At 44.6% G+C, this 17,905-nt stretch overlaps 1 protein-coding gene across 3 annotated transcripts in view; it reads left to right on the top strand.

Annotated features, from left to right (window-relative positions):
* The window catches only part of KIF26B (kinesin family member 26B), a 562,023-nt gene that overhangs the window by 349,474 nt on the left and 194,644 nt on the right, over positions 1 to 17,905 (top strand). The window contains exon 1 of one of the 3 annotated variants that reach the window (XM_054560801.2): positions 9,069 to 9,459. The exons of the other annotated variants lie outside the window; for them this stretch is intronic. Coding sequence (XP_054416776.1) covers positions 9,437 to 9,459 — 23 coding nt within the window. The 5' untranslated portion in view covers positions 9,069 to 9,436. Of the gene's footprint in view, positions 1 to 9,068; positions 9,460 to 17,905 lie in introns of those variants that run through there. 3 annotated transcript variants of the gene reach the window in all.

Below are 17,905 nucleotides of genomic sequence, written 5' to 3'. Positions count from 1 at the left end.
ACTAGGCAATTGCTTCATCATGCCCACATTGTGCTACCCTGATATTTTGGTACCTACTGCACTGCCGCACATTCCTGGGACGCCAGCTGTACCATCTATATAATAATCTGAGAACTTGGCCATTCACCATCCAAAGTTTTCATACAAACCAATGAAGGCGGCGTGCACTTCAGATGAGACAAACACCAGACCTGTAGTATAGGTGGACAGATAACTAGATCTTGCTTTTCTGATAAAAAAGGAATCTTGTCTGTTGTTTTAGAACTACTTTATATGGACAGTGAGTGCAGCATGATTTCTTCCAACTGGAGATTTAATGAAGACCTGGATCAAACGTTACATACTTTGTTACATCTTTTTGAAAATGAGTTGGAGTGAGGGGATGTTATGTTTAAAAAGAAGAGGCAGGCTGGGAAGGGTGGCTCACACCTGTAATCCCAGCACTTTGGGAGGCCGAGGTGGGCGGATCATGAGGTCAAGAGTTCGAGACCAGCCTAACCAACATGGTGAAACCCCGTCTCTACTAAAAATACAAAAATTAGCTGGGTGTATTGGCGCACGCCTGTAATCCCAGCTACTCGGAAGGCTGAGGCAGGAGAATTGCTTGAACCCAGGAGGGGGAGGTTGCAGTGAGCCGAGATCGTGCCACTGCACTTCAACCTGGCAACAAAGCGAGCAAGATTCTGTCTCAAAAAAAAAAAAAAAAAAAAAAAGAATAAGAAGAAGAAGCAACAATTGTCTTGGCAAACCATGACTAGTTTAGACTGCAACCTCAATGAAGATCAAAACTAGGCTGGTCTTGTTTTGTTTCAGGCACTCTCTGTATGTATTTGTTGAATGAATGAATGAAAATAATAGTTATGATTATAGATATTATCTAAGTATGAAGAACATGCCTCTGGATAAGTAAAGACACATAAAATAGTAGGAGGGTTAAAGAACATCAGTGGGTACCAACTGTTTTGTCATGAGAGGGGGATATCTCTGAAAAATTTCTGTATTAATTGGAAAAGAAGCTTATGGTGAACTTTTTTTTTTTTTTGAGATGGAGTTTTGCTCTTGTTGCCCAGGCTGGAGTGCAATGGCGCGATCTCAGCTCATCGCAATCTCCGCCTCCCGGGTTCAAGTGATTCCCCTTCCTCAGCCTCCCGAGTAGCTGGGATTACAGGCATGCGCCACTACCCCGGCTAATTTTGTATTTTTAGTAGAGACGGGGTTTCTCCATGTTGGTCAGGCTGGTCTTGAACTCCTGACCTCAGGTGATCTGTCTGCCTCGGCCTCCCAAAGTGCTGGGATTACAGCGTGAGCCACCGCACCCAGCCATGGTGAACTCTTTTTAAATGACACATAAAATTTCCTGATTTGTCTTTTAAAAGTTACATCTAGATTTTCATGTATCATTTTTCTCATAAGGATAGCTAATTAATATATAGATTTTATGTATAGATTTTCATATTTCATGTATATAACATGAATTAAACTGTTATTTGTATGAAGTGCCAAGCTCCTTTTGGGTAGTACCTACCACCCTGTACATACCTCATGCCAAATGAGTTTTTAAGATATTGACATGTCCCAAATTCACCATTTACATTCTTGAAAGTACTTCCTTTGTTCCATACAGATCTAACTAAATATTACAGGTATTTGACCTTTTATTTTTTGAAAAAATGTTTGATGTTCTGACTATTTGCAACAAAAGAGCTCTGTTCTCAAATGCCCTGTATGGAGAGAATTTCTCGGTTCTTTTGAGAGGGATAAAAACCCTCTCTTAAGTCTGTGAGACTAAAGGTAAAGGGCATCCCAGCACCATGTATCTGAGGGATAATGACTGTCCATATCAGAGAGCTGGGCGGTGATGGGTGTGTTGGAAGCACCGGCTGGACCAATGGACTTGGAGCTAGAACTTGGTTTTGTTCTCGGCGTTGCCGCAGGGTGGCTGTCTTGCCTTATGCAGGTTTGAGTCTCTTCTGTAAGGATCTGGTAGCTATTCTAAAGCCAACCCATCTGTGCTATGGGATTTGATGCCACATGGCTCCAGCTACCTTAGTAGTCCTTTCCCAGGCGTTGGTCAGAGACATGATCCAAAGCCTGTCTGTAGAAGATTGTTCTCTCCTGAGTTCTGATGCAGCCAGCACAAGGGTTTCCTAAGGAAAGGAACCTGGTCCTGCTTCGGTCGTTTTCGTATCCCCTAGGGGCTGCTGAATAAAGTACTAGTCCCCAAGCTTTCTGTCATATCTTCTCTGCACACTTCTGGAGTAGAGTGGGTGAGGGCAAGGCCAAGAGGTCAGCGCTGCAGCATGGGAAGACAGGAGGCCCTGGGCCCTATTCTCTCTGGGGAGCTTTACATCACCCATTGCTCTCTCCATCTCCCCAGGGCCCAGATGGCTCCATTCTAGAGCTTCTCCTCCAACCCCTTCCCACCTTCCATCCCAAACACTTTCCTCTCTCCTTCTTGGTCTCTCTCTCTCTCTTTCTCTGCCCTTTCTTCCTTCCCTCCTTCCCTCCCTTCCTCTCTTTCTCCATCCCTCCTTCCCTCCCTCCCTCCCTTCCTCTCTTTCTCCATCCCTCCTTCCCTCCCTCCCTCCCTTCCTCTCTTTCTCCATCCCTCCTTCCCTCCCTCCCTCCCTTCCTCTCTTTCTCCATCCCTCCTTCCCTCCTTCCCTCCCTCCCTTCCTCTCTTTCTCCATCCCTCCTTCCCTCCTTCCCTCCCTCCCTCCCTTCCTCTCTTTCTCCATCCCTCCTTCCCTCCTTCCCTCCTCCCTCCCTTCATGTTTTTCTTTCTTCTTTCTTTTTCTTTTTTTTTGATATAGGGTCTTGCTCTGTTACCCAGGCTGAAGTGCCACCCCTGTGATGCCTAGTGGTACAAACACTACTCACTGCAGTCTCGACCTCCTGGGCTCAAGCAATCTTCCTGCCTCAGTAGCTGGGACTGCAGGTCCATGCTACCACTCCCAGATAGTTTTTAAATTTTTTTATATAGATAGTGTCTCACTATGTTGCCCAGGCTGGTCTCGAACTCTTTGCCTCAAGTGATCCTCCCATCTTGGTGTCCTGAAGTGCTAGGATTACAGGTATGAGCCACTGTGCCCAGCCTCTCTGCTCTTTCGCTTCCTTCTCCTCTTAGTTAAAATTGTAGCTGTGGTCAGAGCTGGCTCCATCTCCTCATAGAAAGCAGGGAGCAAGGCTACAAAAGAAATGGTAAAATTTTAATGAATTTTAAATGAATAAATCCCTAATTTCCTATGGAATGACAAACTAAATGATGGTTTGTAGTTGGAAAATTAAGCAATAAAGTACTTTTTTATTTTTTGAGAGAGAATCTCGCTCTGTCACCCAGGCTGGAGTGCAATGGCACACTCTCGGCTCACTGCAACCTCCGCCTCCCGGGTTCAAGCGATTCTCCTGGCTCAGCCTCCCAAGTAGCTGGGATTACAGACACCCACCACCAAGCCTGGCTAATTTTTGTATTTTAGTAGAGACAGGGTTTCACTATGTTGGCCAGGCTGTTCTCGAACTCCTGACCTCAAGTGATCCGCCTGCCTTGGCCTCCAAAAGTGCTGGGATTACAGACGTGAGCCACTGTGCCTGGCCTATTTTTTTTTTTTTTTTAATAAGTCTATAATAGGTATACACAAGGCCTGACTATTCCAGATAATGTCAGCTGTGTAGTTTTCTTATTAGCAGACTTGGGATCTGTATTTATAGACAATTGAAGTTTTAAAGATGTAAAGAATTTATTTATTCATTCATTCATTCTTTTGAGAGGGAGTCTCGCTCTGTCGCCCAGGCTGGAGTGCAGTGGCACAATCTTGGCTCATTGCAACCTCTACCTCCCAGGTTCAGTGATTCTCCTGCCTCAGCCTCCCAAATAGCTGGGTTTACAGGTGCCTGCAACCACGCCCTGCTGATTTTTGTATTTGTAGTAGAGACGGGGTTTCACCGTGTTGGCCAGGCTGGTCTTGAACTCCTGACCTCAGGTGATCCAGCCACCTCAGCCTCCCAAAGTTCTGGGATTATAGGTATGAGCCACTGCGGCTCATACATAAAGCATTATATACAGTTGTCATTATATACTGTAATGTACCTTCATTCCTTTTGTCTGAACAATATGGATTTTAGAAATAATTACCAAATATAAACACTACTAAAATGTGTAGATTTGGTGGTGCAGCACATCAAGGAGCACAAATTTTACAAATTTCTTTTTAACCATGTCTGCGTTGTATTTTCAGAATACAGATGATTCATTTTAATCCTGGTGTCTTTAAATGATTAAGGATTTTCATACATTAGGTATTTCCCACAGGGAAATTCTAAGGTAATTTGGGTACGATTCGTTTAGAGTTTTTCATTATTTATAACAATTTAGTAACCATTAGACTTTCCTTCTTGCATGTGAATACATACATATATTTTTACATCGAGTGTTTCCATCGAATTTTAGCTGCTTCTATTTTCTTTTTAGCCATCACTTGGAATGGTATTTTCCTATAAGCAGGGAATAAAGAAACTACTTCTTTCTCTCAGGTATATTAACAGGGACAGTGGGGCCTAATTTCTGATGTCCCCTCAGTTAGCCTTTGTCACAGACACTCCTGTGTTTCGGCGCCAGGAGGGAAGAGATCATTGCAAACTACAGTCATGGAATTTGGTTCATTTAACTGAAAACTTTTTATTTTACTTTACCCATCTTAAGTCCTCCTGATAGCCCTGTAAAGTAATAAATTGTCCAAACCCCTTCAGGAAACTATTCTTAATTCCGTCATCATTTATAGTTCCCTATCTGTCCAAAAAACCAGAATTTAGCCTTAAAGCTATCACTCTCTTAATCTATATTATGGTCTTGTCTTTATATATGAGTTGATTTGTTTTTCAAATTAGTGGATGGCTTTAGGTACCATTTTGTTATTCTGCTTGTTTGTGTCTTCTGAAGACAGTCACAGCATCATAGAAAACTACAGATGGGAGGGGTCTATGGGATCATCAGAAGCAATGCTTTTAAAAAAAAATTTTAACTGCAAACTCCCCATTGGAAGTGAATTTTTGTTTGTTTGTTTGTTTTGTGATGAAGTTTCACTCTTGTTGCCCAGGCTGGAGTGCAATGGCACAATCTCAGCTCACTGCAACCTCCACCTCCTGGGTTCAAGCAGTTCCCCTGCCTCAGCCTCCCAAGTAGCTGGGATTACAGGCATGTAATTACACCTGGCTAATTTTTTTGGTATTTAGTAGAGATCGGCTTTCACCATGTTGACCAGGCTGGTCTTGAACTCCTGACCTCGGGTGATCCACCTACGTCGGCCTCCCAAGGTGCTGGGATTGCAGGCGTGAGCCACGGTGCCCAGCCTGAAGTGAAATCTTATAAGACCCTCAGTATTGGTCCGGGGAGGGTAGACTTCCTCATACCTCCCAGGAGGCCCGAGGGCTCCATTGCCTCTAATTTCCTCTAGATGAGAGAACTGAGACCTCTAGAGATAAAATTAGCTGCCCAACATTTTGGCGAGGGAGGAAGAGTCCATTTTTGTTGCTTAGAAGCTTCGAAATTAGCAGAGGTCAGTGTATGTGGAGATTGCTGGTAATAAGTCTGGAAACAGAGCAGAAGGTTGCAGGTTGGAACCTGGCTTCCCTGGAAGCCAACACTCAGGTGGAGCTGTGCGTGCAGGATGTTTACTGGAAATCCACACCCGTAGAAACCAGGAGGATGCAGGATTGTACCGAGGAAAATGTCAAACTGCCAAACAGGCTAACAAAGCCTTGGCCAGCCCCACAGGGAAGCGCTGGAGCATAAATGGCCCATCCTTGTGTCCTGCGTTGGACTTGCTGGCTGGGCCTTTATACCCTCATGCCATCAGTCTTTGGATGTGAACCACCTTGGGAAGGCCAGGCCCTTGGCCTTCTGCAGCATTCTGTGGCTTTCTCCAGTGGAAGCAAATCCTGAAGGAGCTGTCAGCTGGAAGCCACTTGCCCACAGCTGGGGCAACAAGTCCTCCCTTGAAGCAAGATCTAGAAGGCACATCTCCATGTCCCCTCCACATGGCCCCAGGATTGCTGGTGAACACGAGAGACAGTGGAGAGGGGAGTCCTGGGAGGCAGCCTTCCCAGCCAGGCCACCCCAAACTTCTGGTTAGGGATTCCCAGCCTCACAGCACTACGTATGCTGCTTGCCAACAGATGTTTTGAGAACAACCTTTGGTCCTTGCGATGGCTTTCTCCTGTGTTTCAAGATGGATTCCTGTTGGCATCTTTCATTTCCACCTCTGTTTCACCAAGTTTAGTGACCATTTTCATACACTGGGGCTTAATGTGGTGCAGTGGAAAGTGTAGCAGATTGAATGTGGGAGATCGGGTTCCAGATCTCGTTCAGGAAGTTAGTAGCTGTGTGACCAAGAGCAAGTCGTTCAGCTTTTCTGAGCCATGATTCCTCAGGTGTACACACCAAGTGATGAAACACTTTAAAAACTATGAAAACAGTATTTGAAATGCCCCTCAAGTGCTGGTGTTTCCCCAAGGATGTTCTAGACCCTTCACCATTCCATTCATTCATTCATCTATTCGATGATTAGTGTGATCCCTAACTTTTTTATTGTTGTTGTTGAGACGGAGTCTCTCTCTGTTGCCCAGGCTGGAGTGCAGTGGCACGATCTCGGCTCACTGCCAGCTCCGCCTCCTGGGTTCACGCCATTCTCCTGCCTCAGCCTCCCAAGTAGGTGGGACTACAGGCGCCTGCCACCACGCCTGGCTAATTTTTTGTATTTTTAGTAGAGACGGGGTTTCACCATGTTAGCCAGGATGGTCTCGATCTCCTTACCTCGTGATCCGCCCACCTCAGCCTCCCCAAGTGCTGTGTGATCCCTAACTTTGAATCTACAGTTCCTCTTTTTTTTTAAGCCAAGTAGATGGGTGATTTTGTTTTCTGCTAATTATTTTGGTATCTTTCATTCCACCTCTGTTTCACCAAGTTTAGTGACCGTTTTCATACATTGGGGCTAATTGTGGTGGTCGTTCTCCAGAAGAGTGAGTGTAAGTTCGCTCTTACTTTGAGCAGCTTATATCTGTTTAGGTGATTTCTTTGTCACCATTAATGGAAGGGTGACACCTTTCTGAGTCCCAAATGTATCAATTTATCAAAAACCACATCTGCACTGCTGCACCTTGTACTGAGTTCACCTCAGCCTGGTACTTTCTTTGCCTTTTGTCTTATCTCCTTGTTAGATTAGCTCCTTATAACTTTTTCTCTTCATTTTCCACTAAGTCATAACTCTCTAGACTAAATCCTAATAAAGAAACATTTAAAGTGTTTCTTTACTGTGAAGTGTATCATGCATGAAAATAGTGTGTGAAATGGAGGTAGATGTTCAGTTTAAACACCAATAGTAGAGCAAACGTCTACGTACCAAATCCTCAGGTTAAGAAATCCTCTTGTGATATATTGATGCACATGGAGTAGCTACTTTTTCCAGAATTTGGGGACATGTAATGATGACTGAGAGATCATCTAGTCTACATAAAACAGCTCATCATCCGAGAATGAGAAAGAGAGAAACCAGCCAATAAAGAAGGGCAGTGTGTAGAGGGACTTACAATGAGAAATACAAACAAGATGGGATTGGAGCCATTCCCTATGCCTGGGAGAGTTAGAAAAGTTTCTAAGAGGATGAGACTTTTGAAATGGGTTTTAAGAGATGGTTTGCCTGAGGAAGATGAGTGTTCCAGGTAAAGGGAACAGCATAGCACGTGTAGTGATTCTTCTCCCTCCTCATTCCCCTCTCACCATTCTGACCATTCACCTTCAGTTTCGTTTCCACTCTCCTATCCTCCATAAATGTTGGCGTTCCCACAGGTGTTCCATTAGGATCTCTTCTCACATCATTCAATTTTCATCCATTCACTTGCTCAATAGCAATGAAGCAATGGGTCTCCAGAAACTCCCGCCTGCAGAACTATCTGTGGAGCTTGGTAAAATGCAGATGGTCCCACCAGCTCAATCAGAATCTTTGGGGTTGGGTCCAGGTATCTCTAGTGCAGATGACTGGGACTCCACATGGAGAAATGCAGGTGAACAGAGTCCTCATAAAGAGAGGGAGGGTTGGAGAGACCACTCAGGAATCAGTCACAGGCGACCTTGTGCTTCCTGCCAGCATGGCTGCCCCTCCCAGCCTGCCTCACCTGTGCCTTTCTCTCTTCTGCTTTCCTGCCTTCAGCTCCTCTGTTGCTTCTTCTTCCTTAAACATCTTCACCAGTTCCTGTGCTATTACAGAGCCCCATCTGTGGGTCTCATGTCTCTGCTCCATGCCACGCCCTCCCTTGGGCATCATCTGGGCTTTGGCTGGGTCTGTGGAGGGTCCTGGGCTGCAGTGCCACAAACAGTGGAGTGGAGCATGTGAAATTGACAGTCACATTGAAAGCTCCTGCCTCGCCTCTCTACCTTCTTCTCTTTTGGGGGTTTCTTTCCTGAGGCAGGGAAAAAGAAACAAGAACCCAGACCAAACTGAGGAAAACATGATCAGAGATGAGATGGGGTCAGAGGCAAAGGGCTGTTTGTCGGGTTTGCACTTTCATTACTGAGAGCATTGGAATAGTTTTAAGGTGTGCAAACTGTGAGACTAGACAATTTCACTTAGGAAATGAAACACGTGCACGCAGATGTTATTCTCATGGGGATATATATCCGCATCTGTTTGTCTACAAGTGTTCCCTTGCAGAGTCACAGACATATACAAAACCTGGCTTCCATCAGCTTTGTCTGCACATACGTGGCTAAATGTGTACAGGGATGTACAATTAAATATTTTAAACATTTGATTTTGACAGTATATTTTGCAGCTGCTGTGCCAAGAACCCTAAGCTACTGTGGGTTAATGGGAGTTATAGCAAGTATTTCTTTCTCGGCTGTCTCTTTTAGCAGAGCTTCTCTCTCTCTCTCTCTCTCTCTCTCTCTCTCTCTCTTCCCCTCTCTCCCTGTTTCACCCCTCCCTGCCTGCCTGCCTCTGCCCCTCCCTCCCTCCCTCCCTCTCTCTCTCTGAGATAGCAGACACCAGAGTGAAACTGGTGCAGCTTCCTCTGAGAAGTGTGCTTGCATGTGCGGACTGGCAGGATTCTGTAAGCTCCTCTCCCATGCATGCACTGTTCTTGGAGGGAAATGCAATGTTGGAGCAGGGGCTGAGCTGCACTGGGAAGGTGGCTGGGAGCTCAGTGAGGCCAGGATCATGGTTTAGCCAAAGGCTGGAATCACAAGAATGTTTCACCAGGGTCTGCTCTGAGAGTTCTCAGACCCCTATGGATTTTAGAATTTTCCAGCCTTTCCTCCTTCACCTTCGCACAATTTCACTTTCTCCTGAGATGGCCCCAGATCTGCAAGAGACATTTGAGAGAAGCTATTTATTAGCAGACGTGAAGAAATGGATTCTGCACTTGATTATTTAGCCATGACTTATCAATGATGATGGATTGGAAAGCAGTGTAAGTAACGCAGTTATATATGTTGCTGGAGTTAGGTGGTCTGTTTTCTTGCTATTTTTTTTTTTACTTTAACTTTTTCAGTTTCCTTTTGAGCAAAGTAAAAATAAAATGTATAAAGCATTTCAAAGAAGTTAGGAGGGTCCAGATTGTGCAAGCTTTCTTCTTGTTCAGTGGACTTGCAGGATACCTAGTTCTATCAGAAGAGACCCACAAACTACCGACATAGAAGCTACAAACATCCTCCGGAGGATGGGAATAAAATGGGTAATAAATGAAGAAGGTTTCTGAACTGACAGTCATTGCTATAATCAGGCATATTCAGAGTTGCTAAAATATTTGACGTTGGCTCATATTAGAATCAAAGACAGAACTGAAATGTATTCTCTTTACAGGATCATAAAAATGAAGTTAGCCTGTGGCTTTCAGAGCAGGTTCTTTCTGGCTGTGTAAATGTGAGGGTTTTTGTTTGTTTGGTTGGTTGGTTGGTTTTGTTTTTTAACTAATGTCAAATGTTGACTATGTTTCCTGTCCATTTCAACTTTTCTTGAGGTTGGACATCTCCCCATTCTAGAGTACAATGTCTGGTCACTCTTGGGTTGCAGGCCACTGTCTAGTGGAAAGCTAGTCATTGCTAGTTTATACCAGTCAGAGACTTTTCCATGTTTCTGTGTTAGGGCTTGGTTTAAGCACTTCAATTCCTAGGTATTCAGGGAGGAAAAACAAGTCACTTGAAGACCAAAATCAGTTTATTTCACAAGAGAAAGGAACAGTTATTTAAAAGATGAGAAATTGAAATTTAAAAATATGATCTGCCTTTTCTTCGAAATCTGAAGTGAGGTTAATTTTGTATAGGAAGAGTAACATAAACTGTCTTGATTAAAAAGCAGTATTTTAAAGGAGGCTTTTAAGATCATAAATCACTTAGGTAAGGTCATCAAAAGAGATGGCTGATTTTTTTGTGGTCATTTGCAACTTAAAAAAAAAAGTCCATGCAGTAATGTTAATGCAGCTATTTCTGACTTCTTAAAACTTGCATAGATTTGGAAGTGGGATTTCTAACAATAAGAGTCATGAGTTTTTCCGAGCTATCATTGCCTTTCTCTCTCTATCACATTCATACCCCAGGCAGAGCTACTGCCCCTCCCACCTGTCCACCCTGCCTGTCTCCCAGCCCCCATCCTTCTCTCTGAGTCTTGGAACATCATGAAAGACTCTTCTACAGATTTCCTTTTAAAATGCCCTGCCCAGCCTTGGACAGAGGGAGTACTGTAAAGCAACATGCAGGGCTGCCAATTTTGGAAATGAATGAGCTCAGTTGATTCCTGAATATTAAATCAGTTCTGTGAGCAATAGAATGAGATCATATCTTACAAACCTGACCCAAAGTGTTCCTAACTTTATTAATTGGGGTTTAACATCATCAAGGGCTGTAGCACTGGGCACCCGAGGGGATCAGCCTAAAGCCAAATGAAATCCCCAAACTCCACTCGGATTCCTGCTGGCCAAATGCACCTAGGGCCACGCCTTTTAAAATATGTCCTTTGTTATCAAGGGAAATCTGAGACAGAAAACACATGTTGGCAGCACCACGTGAGCACCTCTCTGCACATAAAGTGGTTGTATCACAAGGGGAAAAGCTTTCGATCTTGTGCCGTTTTGTTTTGTTTTCTTGTTTACGTGGACTCTGTTAGACTCCTGCATCTGGAAGAGGCTTGAAGCAGAGTGGAAAACCTAGAGCAAAAATCATGCCGGGGAAAGGAAAATCATTAAAAAACAATGACTAAAAAAGGAAGAATTTTCTTACCCAAATTCCAGTTCTCATCCTTGTTTTGGGTTTCCTGTTAAAGCAGATACCAGTTATAGCCTTTCTGGGTTAGGGGAGACAGACAGTCTTTCATCATGCCCCTGGATTTTGAGCAAAGGAGAAAGCTTGCTCCAGAAATAGAAAAGAAAAAGCAAAAAGAAACCATCTTTCGAGTTTCTGCTCACTAACAGAGGAAGCAACCCCACCCTCCTACACCCTCTCCTCCACCCCCCAGCCTGTGCCTCTCACAGCTCCAACCCGCACCCCCACACACCCACCCCGCCGCCCCCTCTAGAATCTCACGTGTTTTCATGGAGGACGGAGAGTGCTTTTTAGCAGTGAATGAGCAAAGAGACCAGATATGCTGATACCTGCACACGGTCTTTGAGAGAGGCAGCTGATTGGCATCGGGAAAACTGCTGAGCAATTAAAAAAAAATACCAGAGTCAAGGTGAAAGAAAGGAGAGAAAGAGACAGAGAGAGAGAGAGAGAGGTGGGTTGTCTCTAAAGTTTCAAGCAAAGTTCTGTGAAGCACCTAGCAGGTCTAAACTGATAAGGGCAGATGGTGAAGAAAACTCTTAAACTGATCAGTGCCTTACACGTGGAACGAAGCTTTCATTTCGGCCCGATGTTCTGCCAGAAAGCTTTGCTTGAGATCCAGCGCCAGTGTTCTTGCTTTGCTCAACGATCCCACTATGCTGGTATGTTCTCTCTCTGGACAGCCGTCTTTCTAACAACGGGTGCTGTTCTGAAAAGCTGGGAGCCCAAGAAATGTTGTAAAAACCAAGCGTGGCCTTCAGCTGTTGAACTCTGAGGAACAGCGCCTGCATTAGGGCCTTGCTCACTTTTCTTACTAGACAGGTTGCCGGTTCTCGTTTTTGCCCTTTGTCTGAGCTAATTGGCCTTAGTGTTACATCGGCCCACATTTTTCTCCCTGAAAACTCCATTCCTCCCTCATTTCATCTACACTGCAGAGAACTCTCAAGCTCCTGGTGAGTTTTGCTGCAAAGCCTGTGGCACGCTGAAAGAATGCACCCCTTCCGAACCTCATCTTCCCACTTCTTCCACTGGAGACACTGCGGGGGAGAAACATGTAAATATCGTTAATAACAATGCATCACGTCCTTGAAAATTGCTGCTGAGAGAGTGGATTTTATTTTATTATCTCACACACCATAAAAAAGTGTGTGAGATAATACATATGTTAATTAGCTCGGTCTAGCTATTCCACAATGTGTACATATTTTAAAACAATGTGTTGTACATGATAAATATATACAACTTCCACTTGTCAGTTAAAAAATAAAAAATAAGGCCAGGCGCAGTGGCTCACACCTGTAATCCCAGCACTTTGGGAGTCCGAGGCAGGCGGATCACTTGAGGTCAGGAGTTCAAGACTGGCCTGGCCAACACGGCAAAACCCCGTCTCTACTAAAAACACAAAAAAGTTAGCCAGGCATAGTGGCGGGTGTCTGTAGTCCCAGCTACTCGGGAGGCTGAGGCAGGAGAATCGCTTGAACCCAGGAGGAAGAAGTTGCAGTGAGCCAAGATCCTCCACTGCACTCCAGCCTGGGCGACAGAGTAAGTGAGACTCCATCTCAAAAAATAATAATAATAATAAAATAAAAAATAGACATTTATATAATGAAGGTTTTTAAAAAAGAAAATTAAAATAAATTTGGAGAATGACCTGTGAAAAATGCCTCTGCAAGTTTTCCTGACCAGAGCAAGGACTTGGCTTCTCTCCTAGACATTTTTTCTCGTATCTTCCTCTAGGAGTCAGTGGAAGAGCGGCGATTAGGTAACATCTGAATGTAGTAGAACCCAGAGCTGTTACCTCCATTTGAACTACTGCTGGTACATTGCTTGACTTCTATTCTCTCCATCAGTAAAATGCATGCGAAGCTTACCTCATTAGGTTTTTCGAGAATTAAATGAGATAATGCATGGTGCTTAGCTTAGCGTCTGGTCATAGCCTTGATGTCAATACTGTCCTCATGTTCTCCTGTAAGCGGTAGGTCTGTCTCTCAGACACCTTCCAACAGAGGACCCAGATCCTTAATGACAGGGGACCTGGGAAGACAGGGAGGCAATGTCACAGCATGGAAAGCATGCTGGAGTAGCAGTCAAGACCTGGGTGTTTGAGTCCCAGCTCTGTGCATAACCATTTGAGTGATCTTAAGAAAATGATCACCCCTCTTCCATGCTCCAGCCCTAAATGGGTTACTCCTTACTCCACCACTCTCCCCACCTTGACTCATGCCGGTCCCTCAGCACAGCGGGTCCTCCTCCTGGCTGGCTCCTTTCTTCTCTCCTTCTATGAGACCTCCCCTGATCCCCTGAGCCCCAGAGGGTCAGGGCTTCTCCTCTGCCATCCTATGGCACCTACATCTCTCCATGCTTCACCGCGTAGCCATCACTGTCTGCCTTTCCCACTCAACTGTAATCTCTGTCTTGAAGCTCTGCCTTCAGTGTCAAGACCCGGGCAGCACTCAATGAATGTTTGCCGAACGGATGCGTAAATGACAGAAGGAATGGATGAAGAGTCCCTGCCCTGCCTCAGGTCTTGAGTGAAGATGAAATGAAATAATGTGTGTGGAAAGCTTTGATGAGTAGAGTGCTGTGCAGTTGCCTTCAGTTTTAAGTTAGTGTGAGGACAAAGCGTTTTTTTATACCAATATTTTGGTTGGTTTCTCAGATACTGAGATTCATACATTTTAGTGAAACAAGACAATATTCTCTTTTATACTGTCCTTGCAGTGTGGGCCCATTCTTTGTTGTAGAAGCAGGCCAGGCTTTATGTGGGCTAGAACCTCTGATGGTTGAAACTGTGAGCAACAAAACTTTTCATTTCAAAATGAGAGGTAAGATTCTGAAAGTCAGTGGCACTGGGAGGGCTCACTCTGTAACTCGGCTTGGCCCAGGGTATGAATGAGGGACTTCAGACCCCTGCCTGTGAGGGTGGAGAAGGGAAAATGATTTCTAAAAGCAGAGGAGGAAAGAGAAAGAATCCTCATGGAGGCAGCGTGGTCAGGGAAAGGGCAGAGGGTGTTGAGTCTGACAAAGCTGGGTTTGGACGATAGCCTCATACTTGGGTTTTTGTTGTATCTCATGAGTCCTCTCCCTGGAGGAGTATTTGGATTCTATTCTGTTGCTCCCCTGAGTTTGTTTTCATGGTGGGACTATCCAGGACTAAAGAGAATGGCACCGTATTGCTCTCTCTTTCTGAACCCAGCCTTGCAGGTCATATCTGGATTTATCTTTTTTATCAGCAGAATGATACATTTTCCATAGCAATGCTTGAACTCTGGTCCGTGATGAAACAAGCTCTTCCATGGTGTTAGGGTCTGTTTTTCCTTCAGAAAATGTTATTTGCAGAACAACAACAACAAAACGTGTAATAGGAATGGTCCATTCCCATGGCCAGTCCTCATGCAGAGCCACAAGATGGCACAGAGGATGACATGAAATCACGTACGTGAGCGTGATTTGCTAATAGGCAGCTCTGTAGGGCTGTATGTATTGATATTACTTGCATCTATATGAACGCCCCGCTGCAGCTGCCTTTGCCATAGAGTGAATGCACTGTGGGTCTATTATTCACCTCTTCAGGTCCAGCCCAGGAGTTGGTGCAGGCTCATTTTTCACTTTGCTTTGACCCTGGGTGTCTCCACAAATGAACCACCTGCTGTGTCTTGGTGGGGGGGGAGATGTGGGGTGAAGTAATGAGCCCGCAAGGCCTGTCTGTGCCTATTGGCTGCTCTAAAGGGAAGTTGAGGAATACTGCAAAGCCACAAATCTGAGATGTCAGCTCATAAATATGTAAGCTCCTTGCTTAGGTAATAGGCTCCTTGACAGCCAAAACTGTCATTTGCACATTCTCTTCAGCTGAACACGAAAGTTCCGGTTGCCAGACTGTCCCTGGATACTGGGGACTAAAAGCTGGTGACTGGGGGGGTTTGGGGGTGGGGAGGGGGCGCCGGGCTGATTGCTCTGGCTGCTCCCCACGGCTGCTGCTTTCACCCCCACCTGACCGTGGTCGGAGTGGGGGCTTTCTCTTGGTATTTAATTAGTGAGTGTAGGCAAAAATTTGCATTGTGGCACTGGGATAGGAAAAGAGTTGAACATGAATATAAAAATGGGGATGGGGCCGGGTGTGGTGGCTCACACCTTTAATCCCAGCCACCAAGGCGGGCAGATCACTTGAGGTCAGGAGTTCGAGACCAGCCTGGTCAACATGGCAAAAACCCCACCTCTACTAAAATACAAAAACATTAGCCGGGTGTGGTGACACGTGCCCCAGCTAGAGGCAGGGAGGCTGAGGCAGGAGAATTGCTTGAACCCAGAAGGCGGAGGTTGCAGTGAGCCAAGATTACACCACTGCACTCTAGCCTGGGTGAAAGAGTGAGACTCTGTCTCAAAAAAAAAAAAAAAAAAAAAAAAAAAGGAAATGGGAGAAATAGTTTCCAGCATTTAGCTTTTGGTGACAATGACTAAATCAATACAAATGTTAACCTCTGTTGCATTATGCTTTTGAAACTTTATTGGGAGTTTAGGAAAAATCCAGTCAACAGTTTAATATGAAAATAGAGACCTGCAGACCAAACGGAGGGCAGGAAGCAGATATTTGCCACACAAACATTTACTGAGCGCTTAATGTATTATAGGTGCTGTGTAAACTTTTGGAGATTCAAAAATGAATCAAAGAGAGGAGTGGTGAACACACAAATTATCCCAACTATAATACCTGTGATAAGCCACAAGGTAGCTCTGCTAGCACAGAACATATGGAAGAGATGAATAATTCTGCTTCGGAGAGAAGGAGTCATATTAGAGTTGGGTCTAGAAGAGTGAGCAGGAGGTGGCTGGGAAGGGAGGGCATTTGGGCAGAGGAACTGGCGTGATTCTCTGTGTATGCACAGGACCATGAAAATGAATGGTGTCATGTAATTTTTTTTTTTTTTTTGAGAATGAGTCTCACTCTATCGCCCAGGCCGGAGTGCAGTGGTACGATCTCGGCTCACTGCAACCTCTGCCTCCTGGGTTCAAGCAATCCTCTGCCTCAGTCTCCCAAGTAGCTGGGATTACAGACGCCCGCCACAACAACCGGCTAATTTTTGTATTTTTAGTAGAGACGAGGTTTCACCATCTTGGCCAGGCTGGTCTTGAACTCCTGACCTTGTGATCCACCTGCCTCAGCCTCCCACTGTGCTGGGATTACAGGCGTGGCCACCGCGCCCGGCAGGGGTCATATAATTTTATTAATATTTCATGATAACTAAGACAACATAGTTTTCAGATTCTCAGAGCGGGCGATGATTAGTAATACATCCCCTTAAGTAGGATGTTACAATGGTGATGAAGACCAATCACAGCTGACTGGAAACAGGACACCATGGGCCAATAATGGACCCACACCTGGGTTTTGTTACTGAGTCAACCTAGGCTACTTGTTAATGTATTGTATCTATTTATCTTGAGCTGGTATTAGTATATCCATTTCTAAAAATCCTTGCTTGAGAAGGAAAAACTATTCAGGAGAAAGAAGAGGAGATAAAGTCTAAACAACTTGATTTCACTTGAAAAGTCCTAAGTCATCACTGGGAAACTACCTGTAGTAAAAAGCACGGGATTTTATACCATGTTTTAGGCAATTCAAAGGCTTTTTTACAATTGTAGTAAACACTGACTGCCAGCATTCTGGTACCAGTTACTTTATTAAGGCAAATTCCCAAAACTCACAATACTGGGAAAAAATACTGATGAGCCTTCTAAAACACCGAAGAAGTGTAGAACAACATTTAGGATGCTTTTAGTCATGAGTCAGAACGCCGCGGGGGTTACAGAGCAATAGCATTTCAGAGCTGGGAGAGACCTCAGAGATCATGTATTTTGTGGATTTTCAAATCTTTGAAGAATGATGTTCTGGGTAAGGAAGCTGCTAAGAGTCCATGAGCTAGTTAGTGAGGACTGCTACACTCTTACACACTGACTCCCGGACCCCTTTGTGCACGATTTCTGTCATTCAACCAATGTTCATAAAGCCCTTGTAACGTAGAGGATAAATATTTGAATAAGATACTGGCTTTACCCCGTGGAAGCTTAGAGCTTTGAAAGGAGGTAAGACATATAGGTAAATAATATACATAGGAAGTTATTTTAAAAATATAATGAGAGTTATTAGAGTTCAGAAGATGGAAACTTCTTTCCTAGTGAAATGGATGACTGTGTCCTGTAATAGAATATTTACTGTATTTAGTAACAGATTTATACAGTCTCATTTGTTTTAGTTAAGAAGCTTTGAGTATCCGACAGAGAAAAAAGATTAGGTAAAAATTAAGTACAGTGAGGCGAGGTGCAGTGCGCTCACACCTGTAATCCCAGCACTTTGGGAGACTGAGGCGGGCGGATCACGAGGTCAGGAGATCGAGGCCATCCTGGCCAACATGGTGAAACCCCATCTCTACTAAAAATACAAAAATTAGCCAGGTGTGATGGTGGGTGCCTGTAATCCCAGCTATTCTGGAGGCTGAGGCAAGAGAATTGCTTTAACTCAGGAGGCAGAGGCTGCAGTGAGTCGAGGTGGTACCACTGCACTCCAGCCTGGGTGACAGAGTAGAACTCCATCTGAAAAAAAAAATA

This window comes from Pongo abelii, chromosome 1, assembly GCF_028885655.2.
Source record: "Pongo abelii isolate AG06213 chromosome 1, NHGRI_mPonAbe1-v2.0_pri, whole genome shotgun sequence".
Lineage (NCBI taxonomy): Eukaryota > Metazoa > Chordata > Mammalia > Primates > Hominidae > Pongo > Pongo abelii.
The sequence above is the reverse complement of the archived record's forward strand: the minus strand, read 5'-3'. Positions and strand labels throughout refer to the sequence as shown.